At 38.2% G+C, this 13,198-nt stretch overlaps 1 protein-coding gene, 1 long non-coding RNA gene and 1 pseudogene across 3 annotated transcripts in view; 2 read left to right on the top strand and 1 right to left on the bottom strand.

Annotated features, from left to right (window-relative positions):
- Window positions 1-2,837: 2,837 nt before the first annotated feature.
- The window catches only part of LOC148736155 (uncharacterized), a 165,913-nt pseudogene continuing 155,552 nt past the window's right edge, over window positions 2,838-13,198 (bottom strand). The window contains exons 4-5 of the transcript XR_015998477.1: window positions 12,517-12,603; window positions 2,838-6,299 (exon numbers count right to left, since the gene is read on the bottom strand). The product of XR_015998477.1 is annotated as an uncharacterized LOC148736155 (transcript). The remainder of the gene's footprint in view (window positions 6,300-12,516; window positions 12,604-13,198) is intronic.
- Window positions 7,353-8,660, top strand: LOC148736173 (uncharacterized). The gene is made up of 3 exons (XM_088752363.1): window positions 7,353-7,629; window positions 7,743-7,831; window positions 7,969-8,660. Exons 1-3 carry the CDS (start codon window positions 7,432-7,434, stop codon window positions 8,396-8,398), a joined length of 717 nt encoding a protein of 238 aa, XP_088608489.1. The 5' UTR covers window positions 7,353-7,431; the 3' UTR covers window positions 8,399-8,660.
- On the top strand, window positions 7,362-10,265 carry LOC148736172 (uncharacterized). Its single transcript, XR_015998482.1, has 2 exons — window positions 7,362-7,402; window positions 10,009-10,265. It is a non-coding gene; the product is annotated as an uncharacterized LOC148736172 (long non-coding RNA).

The raw sequence follows: 13,198 nt of genomic DNA, 5'->3' as shown, positions 1-13,198 counted from the left end.
AATATTAATTTATATCAAGTACTATGAAAATATAACAGAATTTTGCCACTCGATTCAAACGCTGCGATTCAAACATGTATCCACAAAACCAAAAGAGAAGGCAGAGAATTTTTCGTTAACGAAATCGAAACTAAATTTGCCTCAAAGGCGGAAGTTTGCTTTGCATTCTTATAGACCCAAACTTTACTTCAAATTTACGTATGCAGGCGCCGAAAGAGATAACTACCTGAGTCAACGCCTATTTAATTACACATACCTTGCACCTTTGACTCTTCCTAAACAATCCACTCGTAACGATCACCCGTTCCTTGTTTTCCAAGTAACGAAATCACGATTTACTTTCAAGTCCAAACAGACCCATCGAGAATACTAGCTTCAATCTCCTACGCGATAAAGTCAGTCCGCGTTGCTCCTATCTAATTTTGTTCGCTTCCTGTTATAATCTTGACCTTTCCTTTGATTTTGATTGAATGAATGTTTACTCGTTTTAGTTTCAGTTTTTACAACACATTTATGATGGATCAGCTCTTCAAGACTCATATGGCCGGTTATTTACACGGTTTTACGCAATCAGTTGGCATAATGGGGGGGAGGGGAGGCGGTACTTCCGCGAAGTTTGGATAGGGGTGTGCCGCGAAGGTTCGTGAACCCTAACCCTATTTAAGGACTAACAAAGCGAAAACTGATACCCTTTTTAAGGCCCAAAGCCGAAAAATGACACCCTATTCAAGGAAAAACAAAATTATTAATAGCATGAAAAGGAAAACTTTATTTCTTCTCTGTAACATTGAATGTATAGCATCAAGCATAAAATACTAGAATAAGCCTAGTTTAATAATATGCAATCATAACCATGATCATCTTTCAATACTGTATCTCTACTGCTATTACTTTGTTAGAGAACTGTAACAAGTGCAATAATCATGTAAGATCTCTGTACAAATACGATCGTTAACAATATCCAGTGGTCTTACATCACTGTGATGAACAAAGCGAACGGAACTAAAAACCGAATGGAAGTAAATGAAAAAAAATTCTTGTGGACGTTACGCTTTCCATAGAGCTAATCAACCTCCGCCCTTTTCAATAAAAAGAACAATAACCTGAAGCGCATACTTCACCAGGATTAGAATATATACAATACTCCTTGGTACATTGAGTAAAATATTTACATTAATACACTGTCAGAAACCCATAAGGGGTTAAACGTGTAACGTGCGTTCACAGCGTTAGAATATTCAATTTTGCTAAGTACCATATCTGAAAACTCGCAGATTTTGAACGGTCACGTGCAATAAGCGACTGTCCAGCTTTATTGTTATGAAATGCAAAACACAGAGATGGATGGCCACACGAGAGTTGACATTATACGATCAAACAACACATTTATTTTCTGCAAAGACTTGTCAAATAACTTGACCCTGGTTTATATAGGATCTTCCCGAAATTAACCTGGTAATTGTAGCCCTAAGTCATGCGGGATCTTTTGGAAAGAATTTCGTCGAGAAAAAGAGATGTTTTTCACCAGCCAAGGTCGGTCAGTATTGGGAATACGGCACCGTAGCCTTCGACCTCGGGCAGTATCCAAGACCTGGCCAATACAGACCTTAGACCTCCCGGTTGGTGAAGAACGTTAACCGCGAGGTTTGAACTGGCAGGAGTTCAAGTTATCAGGGGTTGGAAAAGGACTGAAAATCATTTATTCATATACGGCCTACATTTTTATCAAATCTAATTATAGAGATGTCAAGTGTAATTGGAACATCAACAGAAACACTGCAGAAATGGGAACTTAGGAAATATGAAACAAAACAAACCATAGTAGTAGGAGAGGTACAATGTGAAAGATGTATCGAAGCCAAGGTACTGAAGGTACTATGAGGTGCTGGAGCTTACGGCTAGTTTTCATCAAGCTTCACAGTAGGAAAATTGTTAGCTTAATGCAATATTCACAAATAAAGGCTTGTGAAACATTGTTCAACATAAAGTTTAAAATCTACAACGGGACTGTCCCTAAACATATGGGGTCAAGGAAAGTAATTTCTTCTTTTTAAATTAGTCTACTGGACGCGTTTCTTGTGTTTAAAGATAAAAAGCAGTCTGGTGCGTAACTATCGAGAGTCTGAGCGAGAAAATTCAAACGAAACGTAGAGGAAATACATATTTCTTGGAATAAGCGCGCGGGTGTTAAAAACTTCAGTCGTCCAAAAGGGAGAGGCCGTGTTTGGGAGGAGTGGCCTTCATTGAGGCGGAGGAGGGGGGGGGGGGAGGGTTTACATTAGTTTTCCTTTCAACAAACTGGCAAGAGGGCCAAGGGGGTGGGCCTTAATTCGGGTGGCCCTTATTATAGCGTGGGCTCATATCTGAGGAAATACCGTTGTAAGGAATAAATATAAATCACTTCGAACTGAATTATCTGAGGATATTTTCATCCTAAATGATCTCTTCACGTCCTCACGGCCGCCGCAAAGAAAAACAAATTACGATTAATTATTAGTTGTGCAAAGCTGTTTTCCTTTACGCTCAAACGTAAGCGGAAATAATTAGAACCAAAAATTCGAAGTATACCGGTAAACCATGACATATCAATTAATGACGGTAACTCTAAGTTTTTTAAGTAAAATCTCTCTAATTTTATACTCAAGTCAATGTTATTCTGAAAATGCACGAGTTGCTCGTTCGAAATAGATACATTTCTCGAATAATTTAAAAGAAAAGGCTATCACTAGCTGATGCCTTTACTTCCCTAACTTGTGCAGAGCCTCCCACGGCCCCAGATAAAATAATTAATATTATATGGACGACATTTCTGAAGGCTATCGGCCGAGCATCGTAGCTGCTGCACAAAAATAATTTAATCGGTTGATTTATTTTCATAAAATACTGAACACAACGAAATGCTAAAGTTCTGAGATGCCTACATACAGAACTATTAAGTTAAAAGGCCTGTAAGGGTCGTGTATCTGACCAAAACAAAATGTAACTTCAAGTATATACACTACTTGATCAGCAAACGTTTTCGCTGTCTGTTATCATATTAACAGTAGCCTCCATTTGGCAAAGATATTTGTCCGCGGACATAATCTGCTCCGAGATGCTAACATTTCTCATAGAGCGAAGGTTGGGAAAAACTGTGTGCTTCGCCATAACTACCTTGGTAGTTAACAAAACAGCAGAATATCTCTGATGAAAAGTACTACTGACCAAAAACAGTCATAAAGCGTACCTCAGGTTTACCGAGCAACCTTTTCGCGTTCAAAAACTGCTGACTTTCAAAACTCAACTAAATTCATAAAAAAAAAAAACATCTTTCTTGTTGTGCTACGCATTTCTTGTCACGTGGACGACTTGTGCTTTCGTTAAAACGTTATATGTTCGAGCATCTTAACCGAAATTTGTCAAAAACCAAAAAATTATTGAGGGGGAAAACTTCAAAAACAGTTCCATAAACTTCGACTGTTATGTGTTCAACGTCTTTGCTCAAAAATGTATTTTTGCGTGGTACTGGGACGCGCAGCTCAAGTCACATAACAGTGATCACAATCAGTCTTTCCGTCAGTCCTCATTTCTATCTTCTTACTTGTTGAATGAACCTGGTGTTACCAGTAATGAACAAGAACCAGCGGCAGTTCGAGATTCACGATAGTTTCCACCCTGTTCTTGTCACCCAGTGGATTGCCTTCTAGCCACAGGTGCCTCATATTAGGAATGGATTTCAAACTACACACTAAACCACGGAAGTCACGTTCATCCAAGTTTGAATAACTAAGATCTACCTCCCGCAAGCTGGGAAAGAAGTGAAAACGCTCAGTCAGTTGAGCAAAGCAACCTCTGAATCTGAAATTAGAGATATGGAACTCCTCTAAAGCTGGAAATGTTTTGTTAAATCCTCCAAATAGAGCCTTCATGTCCTCCACTTGTACAGTGCTCCCCACCCTCCCTGTTAACCAGAGTGTCTTTAGAGACGACATTTCAGGAACTGACCGACGAAGTGCCGCGGCTATTGCTGGAGTCATTCTCAAGTTGAACAGTGTCAGTTCCTGAAGAGTCTTGTGTGTGATGCTACAAACCAGTTTGTGTTCTGCTTCAGGAGAGAGCTGATACAAGTTGAGGCAAAATTTGATGAGGTTGTTGAACCGTGGTAACAAACTGGCGAGCTTTAATACTTCAGAGGATGTCAACAACTCCATACAGACAACGAGTCCAAGTACCAACCGACACGTAACAGGATTTGGTATTTGTTCCAGGCATTCCAAAGCACTCTCATTCAAATGATCCATTTCAAAGCTTTCGAAACTCTTACAATCTCTAATTATGGTACTAAAACTGCGCATTGTTGGCTCCTTAATATCTGACGCAAAGTGTACAAATCTAAGGAATTTCAGAGATGACGACTTTGGACACAAACCTGCGGAATGAGATAGAGCGAAATTCTCAGTGAACAGTTTGGCATGGTCATCACACCGCAACTCCAGTTCAGAGAAGTAAAATAGTGTCTGACCACTATGGAAATGAAGGATGCAACCTAATCCACAAAAACGTTTACATTTTACTGATTCGAATTTCTTTAAAAGTTCTTTAGCTGAATCAGCCGCCAAATTCTCAGTCGCTTTTAGCGGAATATGTAAGCAATTGAGAAACTCAAGCGACTCGCATAGTACTCTCATTTCGTCACAAACCCAGCGATCGCAGAACACCACACCACGAATTGAAACTTCATTTAAAATTTTCCGTTCCGGCACAAGGTCACTAATTGATCTTCCATACCGCCAAAGAAAAATGATTCCCTTGGTGCAATTTAAACAATGTCTTAACAGTTCAGTTTTTGATTCAACTTCATCAAAGGAATCGTAGACAAGGTTAATGAAACTCCTCTGCTTGTTAGTGACGCGACTTAGTGCCACGTCTGTCTCCCTTTGTTCATCAGGTATTGTCTTTGACAAATCCAGCTCTGAGTCAGAGACTCTTACTGATGTCAAGTGTTCAGAAACTTTCTCTGCTCCGCCATCTGACAAACCACAAATAAACTTAAAGACATTTTCCAAGGACCTGCACTTGTCCAAGGTTCGGGCCCGGTCGTTAATTTCACCGAGATGTCCTTTAAGGACACATCGGTAGGTAATATACCACGCTGCTAGGAACTCCTGTATGCTCTTGTGAATGAACGATACCATCCCTGCTGGTCGAATATTTTCTGCATACTCACTGACTTGAAGTAAGCCCATAATCCGACTTTCTTCACAAAGGATGGCAGCGGACAGTTGATCGTACTCAAATACATGATCGTCATTTAAAAGACATTCTAAAGCCACCTTTCCGATTTCAGCCAGAATCTCTGTAAAATCTTCAACTTTGCGAAAGTTAGAAGAAGAACATTTCCCTTCATTATGATCCAAAACGTACTGGATGATCGCTACGTACAATTTTGTTTTGGAGTCAGGAGAGCTCTGTAGCTTTCCCATTTTCCACAAAGTGCAAAAGAAAAGTAGAAGTAGCGGAATTCTCGCCAAATCTCTCAGGCCTCGCTTGAGAAGATGAACGTGTAACGCTTCTGCTTCTGTTTCCTTAACAAGCATTCTGATCATAAAGGCCTTTCTGTCCTCTTCACTGAAACCAGTGATCGCAGCATGCACGTCCTGAAATTCTACCAGCTCGTCAGCTTTGGAAATTCGAGTTGGTATCAACACACAACAGTTCCTCAGTTTATTTCCTCTGAATATCTCAAATATTTCAGAGTTCCGTGCGCACTGATACTCGTCGTAACCATCAAACACCAGGAGAACTTTGTCTTGGTTCTGAGAGATGTAACTCAACAGGCCGCCAATCATGACCGTGTCCTCCTTAGCAAAAATATGAGAGGCGCTTATGACATCTCTGAGGCTCTGGTGTTTGGATACTTTTTTTGAGATCAATAATAACAGCAAGCTCGAACTTCTTCAGGATAGCTCTCTGTTCATCTGTCAACCTGTTTTCGTCAAGTTCAGCCCAGTCCATTGCCAGTTTCTTCACAAACGTGCTCTTCCCGATTCCAGTCTGCCCTTGCACGAGTATCCTGTTTGACGGCAATCCGTTCTTGTTTTCAGCGAGAACATCAGTGTAGTGATTCAACTCAGCCCGCGATGACCCAGCTGGGGTTTGTTCTTCTTTCACCCAGGACAGTCGAGTGTAGATCTGGTGAATGCTCACGGCAGATTTTTTGGACCACACAGAGGTGGGCACCGTGGCGGTTCTCTTGTAATACACTGTAAGTTTACGCTGACAGATTTGCACATCAAAAGTGTCCCCTGGAAGGAGGTCTGCTAAAGAAAAACAACGAATTGATGACCATAATCAGTGGTAACCAGCATACGAAAGATGGTAAAGTTCGAGTCAGGTACTGAAAAGGAGGAAGACGTTTTTTCGTTTTGTTACGATTTTTTTTTAGGGAACTCAGACAAGCTCGTGGTAAGACGAAAAATGTCTTTCTGTATTTCATTATCGAGCTCATAATTGACTATCTTTTTTATCTTATAATTTCAATCTGCTGTGCCAATCAATGCTCAGCACCAAAGCAAGAAAAGATGACAAACAATCTGCTCACTTTTGTAGGTGAACTACAGTAAACACCCGCATATAAGAATGCATGGATTAAGAACATCAGGCTGAAATTTTGCAAATAAAGCACCATTTTTATAAGAACAAAATCAGCCTGGGAATATAAAATGTTCTTATAAAATGGATAAGACATTAACATGCCCTTCATGTTAGATGTATTTTCTTGTTCTGTTCACTAGTTAACTAGTAATAAGGCTGATTTTCTTTTGCAGGCTAATTGTTACAATAATGTCATGATATTTATTAATTTTCTTTTTCATTAAATATGCTAATTTAATCTCAAGCATTTTTTTGCATTGTTACAGTTCTGAATTCCAACAACAAAATTTAAGAAAAATTTAAGAACACCTTCAGGCTGATTTTTCACTAAGCACCCGATAAATAAGAACCTGATCAGCCTGGCCTCCAAAATCATGTGTTCTTATATGCGGGTGTTTACTGTACGTAACAATAAACATACAGAGGTTAGAATTGGCTCTTGGTGTTGTTTTCTTAATAACAGCTAAGTGCTCCAAGAACATTATTCATCAAATAAAAATTATTCCAAATCAATTAAACAAATGTTCTAAAGCAAAACTTCAGCTTATCCTCTCCTTAACAACATTATAACTACAATTAATATACATCGGCCCTACAATTAAAACTGCAGCAGACATTGGGTTATTATTTTGAGTTCAAAGTTTACCTAGTTTCTTAGCCCCTTATCCATGTACTGTTTTTGACTTTGCAAACTCAGAGAGGTGTCTTCTATAGCAGATTGTTTAACATTACCAGCAATCCGAGACATTTTACTCCCGCGGTCCGCGAGGTCAGTAGTTTCTTCAGGTTCTACTGTTCATGCGCTATGGCGTCAGATTTCATGTAAACATGGAGCGAAGTAGATTTCCGCGGAGGAATCGAGTTGATTATAAAGCACTAAATGTTCTTTCTACAGTGGATTTAGAAGTTCATTTGAAAGGAAGGAGAAAATTTAAAAGCGGATCTAAAGTTTATTTTGTGGAGAGACTTATCAGCCGGCGAAGATTGAAGAACGAGGTATGTGTATTGACCCTTTTATGTTCCTGCAGCTATATTTTACTTCGGATGAAATTTATACTACAATCGAAGTAAGTTCATAAACAGCTCTAATCAATCTCTGACAATTTCAGGACTTTGAATACCTAGTAAAATGGAAGGACTGGCCATTGTGGACAAGCACGTGGGAGCCTTCGGCTCATTTGAATGAGCATCTTATCAGGTATATTTAGTTTGTTTTCGATGGTGATTTTAAGCTTAAATGTGAGCTTCATTATAGAAGATGGTTTGATCGTCTTAACCGTAACACGTTTTCGATTCCAATCTTATGTTTTGTTTTCTGCATTAAAAACTTTCTAGGGCATACAGCAACCCCACTGTTACCGTGGAAAGACTACAGAGCGCATCAGTTGCATTTCTGGAAGGCATTCTTTCAATCCTAAAATCGAATGCGGTTAAAGTTCTTTATTCCACTGAAATTAGAATGGATCATGATATTGTGAGATACGTTTTTAAAGGAAAAGGTAAAAGAGCAGAAGACGGAGTTAGTATACTCTATGAAAAAAATGATTTTACTCGATTTGAACTTCCACCATATTGGTACTATTATTTCAATCAACTTGGACAAGGAATAGCAGTTGACTTTCCTGTTAAGTTAAAAACTGTCCTTAACAATTCAAAAAAACGTTACGTTTTATCCAGTGGTCAGGTCAAAATTGCTCCAAATTTTCCAGTTGAAAAAGTTATGATATATGTCAACAGGAAAGCATGCGATTGTAAAAACATTTAATTTATCTTAGAACAGATAAATATAAAACAAGAAAATCTACAAAATAATTTTGCAGAGATTTCTAGTGGAATATGTGATTGCAACAATTGAAAATCAAAGAAAGTTATATGCTTTATGATTAAATACACTATATCAAAATTATTGTTATTATTTTGTTGTAAGCATATAAACAAACAAAAGTTTAGTATTCATATTAGCATTAAAAATTATTCACAAGATATTTTTGCAAATAATCAAATTAAAAAATATATTTTGTGATACATGTCTGCATATCTGTTGTTCCTTTGCTTGCCATAGTTACTGATTTTGCTTCAAAATCTCAACCAATTGACATTTTTTCAGCTTTGCAATCCCTTTCACATTAATACCTATAGATTTGATTTCCTGTCTTAACTGCTTAACAGTCATTTTGTTGTATTTATCTTCGCTTAAGTTATTTCCTTGTACATCAGCTCCATTGTGGTCATTTTGTAGTTCTCTTAAACATGCCCTCTTTCTTTTTTTTCGTGTCTCGATGATGCCATCCTCCCAGTAAGCTGCTTTTCGTTTGGTGTACTGCCTTTTTTCTCTCTCGCAGTGCTTTAGTGCCTCCTGCCTGTGTTCCAGAAGCAGAACATCCTGAGCCGCATCCCACTTATTTGATTTTTGAAAGTATATTTTCTTGGCATCATCATTATTTTTTTCAATGCCTTGACCAGTGAACTGTCTGAAGTTTTTATGATTTTTGATGAACATTGGTACATGATATACTAATGCATGCATGTAAGGAGTCACTCTCTTCTTTTCATATCCTATTCGAACACCACCAAGTGAACAAAACAAATTTACAAAGTCTTTAGATTTCTGGAAAATGTCAAGGTAAAAGTCACCAGCATTTGAATCAGAGTTGATTAAACTGTAGAGTGTATAAAAATCTTTCCAGAGTTTGATGACTGTTTCTTTTGTTTCTGGGAACAGGATATCTAGTTCTTCGAGTTTTGCTGGCAAAAGTTTTGTCAGCTTTTTCTTGTCAGACCCAACAAGGCTAGTCCAGTCATATGTTCCACTGCCTTTCCCATCAGCATTTTTTTTCTCCCAGAGAGAAAAAGTTATGCCGAGTTCATTGATTGTTTTAATGAGAATGTCAAGGTTTACACCCTTTTCCTTACCCCGAGCCATGTTAAAATCTTGCTTTGCATCCTTCTCCATTACTTCTGTGATTAAATTTTCAGTCAGTTTGTCAGTTACTCTCAGCATTAAATGCAATTCATCAAGAATAATGTGGTCAAGCTCAATAGTAAACAATGGACTTTTCACACATGAAAATTTCTTTGAAGAGGAACTTAACTCTTTAATTTCTTGGAGTGTTCTCTTGAGCTCTTCGTTATAATGGGACAGATCTTTGGACATGTCCCACCTGAAAAGCTTGTGCACCTTACACCAAAGGCATGCATAGTCTGAGGTAGCCCCAGACATCCCCATGGCCATCAGCAAGAACTTGTAGTCTCCACCGAGAAATAATTGAACAGCTATTTCTTTGTCATTAACCTTGATCTTCCCATTTTTATTCACAGAATTTATGTCATTGATAATTTCTGAAAATGATGTCTCAATTGTTTCATATTTTTCAGGGCCATTGACTACACCAATTGTCCTGTTGCCCTTTGATGACATAACTAAATCCCCTGTTTGAAGGAGTGAGAATGACATTATCATAAAATTTGCTGACCTCGACATCTTCGCACCATCACAACTGATCTTTACCTTTATTGGTTCATCACCTTTGTGGTTTGAATTTGACTCCAAAAATTGTTTGATGTGATCTTGTAGAGTTTCAGAAAATGAAAGTTGTGCACCAGGGTATTGACCTGGTGTTCTTTCAATATGACAGAGTTTATTCAGTTCATTCCTCCTTTGTTTGATCAAATATGTCCTTGGTAAATCTTCAGACAAAAGAGACAACTCATGGTAAAGTTCATCACTTGCACAGAATTTGTCCAGTAAAAATAGAAGAGTTTCTAGGTTGTTCTGGTCAGTCTCATTAGCTGACAACTGGTCAAATTCCAGGGTGTGAAATTCATTAGTTGCTGCCTCCTGGACCTTGAGAAAAGACAGCTTGAGTCCATGTGACTCAAGAAACCAGAGGGCAATTTCTGATTTTTCTTTCAGCTCCTTCAGTCTTCTCGATTGCTGTCTTTTTCCCAAACTGTCTATAGTTTTCCCTTGGCAAAGAAAACCAGTCTTTTTCTCTAAATTTTGTATGTACTCAGAAAGTTCTTTATTTTTTTCTTCAATATCTCTGAACTTTTCCTCTGTAGTTTTGACCGTTTCTCCCATTTCATTTTCTTTTCTTCTTATTGCTTCCATCATTCCCCTTGCCAAGCTTTCCTTCTCCTTCTCAAGATCCTTGTACCTCAATTTCCATTCTTTTATTTCTTGCTCTGCAGCAGACAGATTCTCTTCTATTTCATGAGGCACCACAAGCTCAGTTTCATAAATGTTAAGGGTTAGCCCTTTCCTGTTTGCCTCTTCTCTCTTACTTCCACTAACTTTCTTCCCAGTGTATTTGTTCACAACTGCACCGGCTTCACGTCTCAATCTTCCGTGGATTCTTGATCCGTTCTCCTTGCTTACTTTAAACCATCGACCAGGAATCCAAAAATTAAGAAGGTCAATGTAGTTTAACTCATTTCCTCTCTCGTCTTTTATTCCAACAAGCTCATGCCATTTCATCAAAATTGGATACGGGATGTATATTGCCAGAGCTATTCGAGATTCTTGAACGCATTGCTGTTTTATATAAGAAAGAGGAGATTCAGTGACCTTAAGTTGAAATTCTAGGGATTTCTTTTCGAAATCGAGCAAAACATCAGACATTTTTTGACGATTCAGACTGGAATGAGCTCACAGTGATACAAGTTTTGTTTTTTATAATTGGCGCGATTTGGCGCTTGTAGGAGTCTGCAGATTGTTAAAACAGCGGTAAAAAGCGTGGAAATGCTAGGCTGCTAAGCTGAAGTAAATATGGCGACTTTTTTCACGAAGAAAACGATGGAAAGTGGTCGTTCTTCGCGTCCTACAGGACATTCGCGAGCTCAGGTAAAGGTTACGTCTAATAGTGAAAAAGCCCTATTTTCAAGATTGATTTGCGGCCTCCTATTTTATCATGGAAGGCTTTATTTAACGTATTTGAAAGATCGTAAACTGAAGAAAATTTTGAGGGGTCGGCACCGATGAAAGCATGAAACACACGGACAGCTCAAAGCATGGAAGTGAAGGTAAGTGAAGGTATTTGGATGAAACTATAAAGGAAGTACAACCGAAGATCTTTGTTATTTTACCTCTATTCCGCGGCTCGACGAATAAACGAAACGGTGAAAAAACTTTCGCTTCGTAGTGCAGTTGCATATTATTTATCAACGAGAGGTCGGCACGTAGAATTTAATTTATTTAAACTGCCAAAAAATAAGATTTTATTTCAGATCCCATACATTTCTTTGTATCTTCGGGAAGCCATTTTGAAAGTAATCTTTGATTGACGTACGGTATTTGAGACGCAATATGACTCGCATTGCTGGTAATGAAAAATGTGTAATAAAACAATCACAGACTTTGGTTTTTGCATGACATCATAAATAGTCAAACCATGCGTCTGTGTTATCTGCCTCAGCCTTCGGCTTTGGCAGAAAAGTCAGACCTCAGCACTGATAGTTCATGTTAGTATAATTACTATGCTGGTGATAACAGAGGTACAGACACTCTGATTGGTCAGGGATTGCATCATATCTCGCTTTAATCACCCTGTGCGAGGTGATTATGGCATGGGTGCAAAACTTCAAAATAGCTGCCTTGCATTTTGTCAATGTTACCAAGGAAGTGATAAACGCGATAGAAGATAATTTTACTTCCTTATCGCACAAGCAATGCTACTTAGTTTGGTGTACCACTTTAAAAATGTACATGAACTTTTTGCCTATTTAATCAAATAAATCTGTTAAATTCTCATGAAAACTGGTTACTAAATTGCTTATTATTGGGAAAATATACATAAGACTTCACTCTTGAATGAGCAAATATTTGCTTTTTCTGAAAGATGTAAGTAAAAAGATTGATTTGTAGCCAACAAGATTAACAATAACCTGCCACGTTCACAGATGTAACTCTGGGTTGTTTAGGATCCTGTTTAGTGCAGCCTGAGGACAATTTCCTCTTTCCATGACTTATCCCTAAAAAAAAAATCATTCATAAATCAATTCATAATATTTACTCCTGTGCATAGATAAAAAGAGATCTGACATCTATAGCCCACCATCTATGGGGTTTTGAAGATCAAATAAATATGTTATAGTACAGATTTCTGATGTCATTTTCCCTCAAAGTTACTTTAAATTAAGCGTGTAGCTTCACATTTGAAATGAAAGAATCACCTTGAAATTTTGCTTTGTTATCATGTGCTTTAAGTAAAAGGGAATATTTTGACAAAATTTTGTATTTGCTTGTATTTACAAATTCATTTGAGGTAGATCAAAAGATACCAGTCAACTTAGTTAGCACAAAACCTGTGAAAGTTCAATACTGGAAACCAAGTGAAAAGTTACGATATCATCCCTTCATTCAGGGTTTTCCTTTTCAAAGAAAGTTGAAGTCGATGAAAGGGAAGGAGGCGGAGACAATTTGGGCACGTAGCCCCCAACTTGAGTGCCGAAGGTGCGAACAACTAGGGGGTGTCTGGGGGCATGCCCCCTGGGAAACTTTGAAAATTTGAGTGCTCTGGGACGCAATCTGCTGCATTTTGGGTGCTTAAATTAAGCAAATGAACTG

This window comes from Stylophora pistillata, chromosome 3, assembly GCF_964205215.1.
Source record: "Stylophora pistillata chromosome 3, jaStyPist1.2, whole genome shotgun sequence".
NCBI classification, from domain to species: Eukaryota; Metazoa; Cnidaria; class Anthozoa; order Scleractinia; family Pocilloporidae; genus Stylophora; species Stylophora pistillata.
The sequence above is the reverse complement of the archived record's forward strand: the minus strand, read 5'-3'. Positions and strand labels throughout refer to the sequence as shown.